At 52.5% G+C, this 3,388-nt stretch overlaps 1 protein-coding gene across 1 annotated transcript in view; it reads right to left on the bottom strand.

The window, feature by feature from the left end:
* Positions 1-1,754: 1,754 nt before the first annotated feature.
* The window catches only part of TRPM4 (transient receptor potential cation channel subfamily M member 4), a 34,734-nt gene continuing 33,100 nt past the window's right edge, over positions 1,755-3,388 (bottom strand). Inside the window, exons 21-25 of the mRNA XM_007463442.1 lie at positions 2,897-3,090; positions 2,479-2,611; positions 2,196-2,268; positions 1,998-2,103; positions 1,755-1,759 (exon numbers count right to left, since the gene is read on the bottom strand). Of these exons, the coding sequence (XP_007463504.1) occupies positions 1,755-1,759; positions 1,998-2,103; positions 2,196-2,268; positions 2,479-2,611; positions 2,897-3,090 (511 nt within the window). The remainder of the gene's footprint in view (positions 1,760-1,997; positions 2,104-2,195; positions 2,269-2,478; positions 2,612-2,896; positions 3,091-3,388) is intronic.

The following is a 3,388-nucleotide window of genomic DNA, read 5'->3' as shown; positions in this document are numbered from 1 at the left end:
GGGAGCTGAAACTCAGGCTAGAAAAAGGGGCTGCCTGGATGGAGCGAGTGTGACTGAGGGCATAAACGGAACTTGTGGGAGTGCTGGGGCGGGGGAAGCTGAAAGCTGCAACCAGAGAAAGCAATGCTCTGGGGCTACGCTCAGGAACAGGAAGCAGCAAATCCCCTCTTCCGCCTCCAGTCACCGTTCTCCCTCTAGCGCCCCCTCTAGGCAGAGTCTAGTAGGAACCCAGCTGGCAAAACAAATGTGGCTTGCGGAGTCCCAGCCCCAGCATCACAGAGCTGACTATACAGAAGGGCAGATTTGGAGCTGAGAGACAACAGCTTAATAAAGCAGCATGCCCACTGAGTGAATTCCTAGGGCTTCGTAGCATTTAACATTTCTAAATATAAATTAGTGCTTTACAAAGGCTCTGGATCCAGATGGCCCAGATTCCTATTCAAAATCGGCCACTTTCTAGCTGTGAGACCTTGTGTGAGTCACTTAACTTTTATCTGTGCCTCAGTTTTCTTATCTGCAAATGGAGGCTTTAGTACCTACCTAATATATGGTTGTCATGAGAATGATTTAGCACCTGTGAAGAACTTAAACACAATGCCAGACACAGCACTCGTGTTAGCTGTTGTTGTTGTTGTTGCCACCGTCGTCATTACTGTTATTATTACTACTTGGGTTAGTGAGAATTGATTCAGCATCTTCCAGAGAAATCTGGTTGCCACAAAACACTTGGCAATATTTCAAAGCTACTCTGCATCCAAAGTGGCAGACAGTTGGAATTCCTCCAATTTGGAAAAAGGATGTTTTGGTTTGCATTTTGGATGTGTTGGTGGTTGGTGGCTTTTTTGCTATTTTACTAATAATTGCTGTCAGTTCAACCTTGTCATTACCAGTTTAGTTTGTTATGGGTTTAGTTAAACGGTATGTATAATGATGCATATTTGCCTCAATTCCGTGTGTGCGTGGCCTGCAATTTTCCACTAATTAGACTTTTTAAAGACACATATGCAGTTATCTACTCAAATTTGCATCATCTGTACCCCTATTGCCAAAGCAGATGTACATAGCACCCACCCACCCCCACTCCAGGAAATACTCTCCTTTTTATCTCTGAGTTCTTCTTTCATTGGTAGGCAGGAATGGGGGGGGGTACAGATGGTTGGGGTTCTTGTCCCACTGAAGTGAGAGTCATCAAAATAGTGCAGACAAGAGGTGCTGGGCCTGAGTCACACAGGAATAGTGGGGCTGAGAGGAAGAAACAGCTGGGGGATACCTGAAATAAAGCAGCAAACGAACCAAGGACCCCAAACACATACCCAGCTTCAGCCCTCATCCCCAAAGGATCTATACACCCACCAGTTCCCCAAGAATCAAGCATCCAGATGCTACTCCTCTCAAATGGCTTTATTTCCCCAGAGTGGGGAGCTGTGAGTGGGCTCTGGTCCTTTACCTCAATGACCCTGCAGCCTTCTCCAGCCCAGCAGACTGTGGTACAGCCTTGAAAGGCAATAAATGCCTGGGCTCCAGCGGCTCATGCTCCCAGAGTAGGGCTGGTTCTGGGAGGATCCAAGCCTGCTGTGGTTTGCATGGATGACACTCCCTGCAGTGATCGTGACAGCAGCTGAGGTGGTAGTCCATGGGCATGAGGTTCACCTCAAGGACAACGTCGCCAGGTGCAGGGGTCAAGGACCTGCTAGGCCTTACTCTGGGAGCAAAACTCCGTATGGCAGCTACTCTTTAAAGTCCACCAGCAGGGCTCAGTCTGGGGGAAAAGAGAAGAGGTGGTGGGCATAGAGACGAAGACAGAGAAAAATAAGAGACTGGCAAAAAAAAGATGTACAAAAAGCCCAAAGGAGACCGAGAGTGAACCAGGGACTAAGGAAAGCCAGTAAAAGAGAAAAACAGTCCGAGATAGGGGAAGAGAGACCCGGAAAGCAGGGACACAGACGTAGGTAGTGACAGATGCCAGAGATACACACAGGTACACCACACACACTGACCTTTAGGCGCAGGTGAGGCTGGGGGCGGCGGCCCCCCTGGGGGAAGTAATGCAGAACGGCTCAGGGCCTCGGCTACCCAGCTCAGGACACGGCTACAGTACTGGACCTGGGGAGCAGGGAGGACCTCAGGGCACCAGACTGGAAACCTACTGCCCCTCACCCCAGCCATACTCCCCCAGCCTGGCCCGGGGTTCTCACCTCCTGTTCCAGTCCTTTCAGACGCTGCTCGTACTCGCGGATCTGTCTCAGCTGCTGCAATGCTGTGTCCACCCTGGGGATCCAGGGTTTCAGATCGGTGCCAGCAGCCTACCAGCCCTGCCCACCTTCGAAGACCCGCCCTCAGTGGTTCAGCTTTTCTCCCTAGCATTCCAGGACCCCGTCCCCGCAGGCTCCACCTCTAGCCTGGGTCTTTGCAGGACCTAAATCATGGGATCTGTTCCTGAAGCCAAAAGCCCCGCCCAGAGCCTGGCCCCGCCCTCACTTCTGCGATGTGCGCTTCAGACTTTCAGAGTCGCTCTCCCGCTTGTCCCGAGCTCGCTCCAGCAGGAAATTCTCCTTTTGCACTGACTCCCACGTCAACAGCCTCCGCTCCGCTTCCTTCGAGAGGCGGACCCCTGGACAGTGGGGTCAGGAGAGAGTCAAAGGGCTCACCCATCCTCGGGCCATGCCTGCTCCTAGACCCAGCTTCCCCACCCAAAACCTTGAGCTTTGGTGATCTCCCAGACCACGCCCCCTCGCCGTTCTAGGCCTCCCACTAATCTCCCACGCCCAGCTCCCTGACAGACTAAGCCCTGCCCACTAGTGCTCCTGGGCGTCCTCCTCCAGCCTATACATGCTCTTCTTTCTCTCCAGGTTCCGCCCCCTAGGTTTCACTCTTTTGGGCCAAGCCGGCCTCTCACGAAAATGCTCGACGTCTGCGGAAGGTGGCAGTCTGGCCCGGAGCCTGCGCAATCGACGGATGAGTAAGCACACGTGCGAGATGACGATGAGAGGCGGGGCCAGTGCGGGCCGAGAGTGAAATTCCCGGATGAGGCTGTAGCGCTGCGCCTTCCAGTAGAGGTCGCTGTTGGCCTGTACTTTGCCGAAGGTATAGCTGTGGGGACCAGAGATCAAGGGTCACTGGAGGTCAATGCCCCTTCAGGAAGAGAGAATGAAGATTAGCTGTCACGTAGTATCTGTTTGAAGCCCAAGGCAGAAGGCAGATGTCAAGATCAATAAAGTTGGAGGTTATTACAGGACGCAATTAATAGCTGGGTTAGGAGTGTCCAGGGTCAGATGTAATAGGTCAAGTTGGGAAAGCTATCATGAATTAAGTAGAGACTGGAGTCAGGTTCAAAAGTCAGCCTGGGGCTTCCCTGGTGGCGCAGTGGTTGAGAATCCGCCTGCCGATG

This window comes from Lipotes vexillifer, unplaced genomic scaffold, assembly GCF_000442215.2.
Source record: "Lipotes vexillifer unplaced genomic scaffold, Lipotes_vexillifer_v1.1 scaffold802, whole genome shotgun sequence".
NCBI lineage: Eukaryota > Metazoa > Chordata > Mammalia > Artiodactyla > Lipotidae > Lipotes > Lipotes vexillifer.
This window is presented reverse-complemented; position numbering and strand designations above follow the sequence as displayed.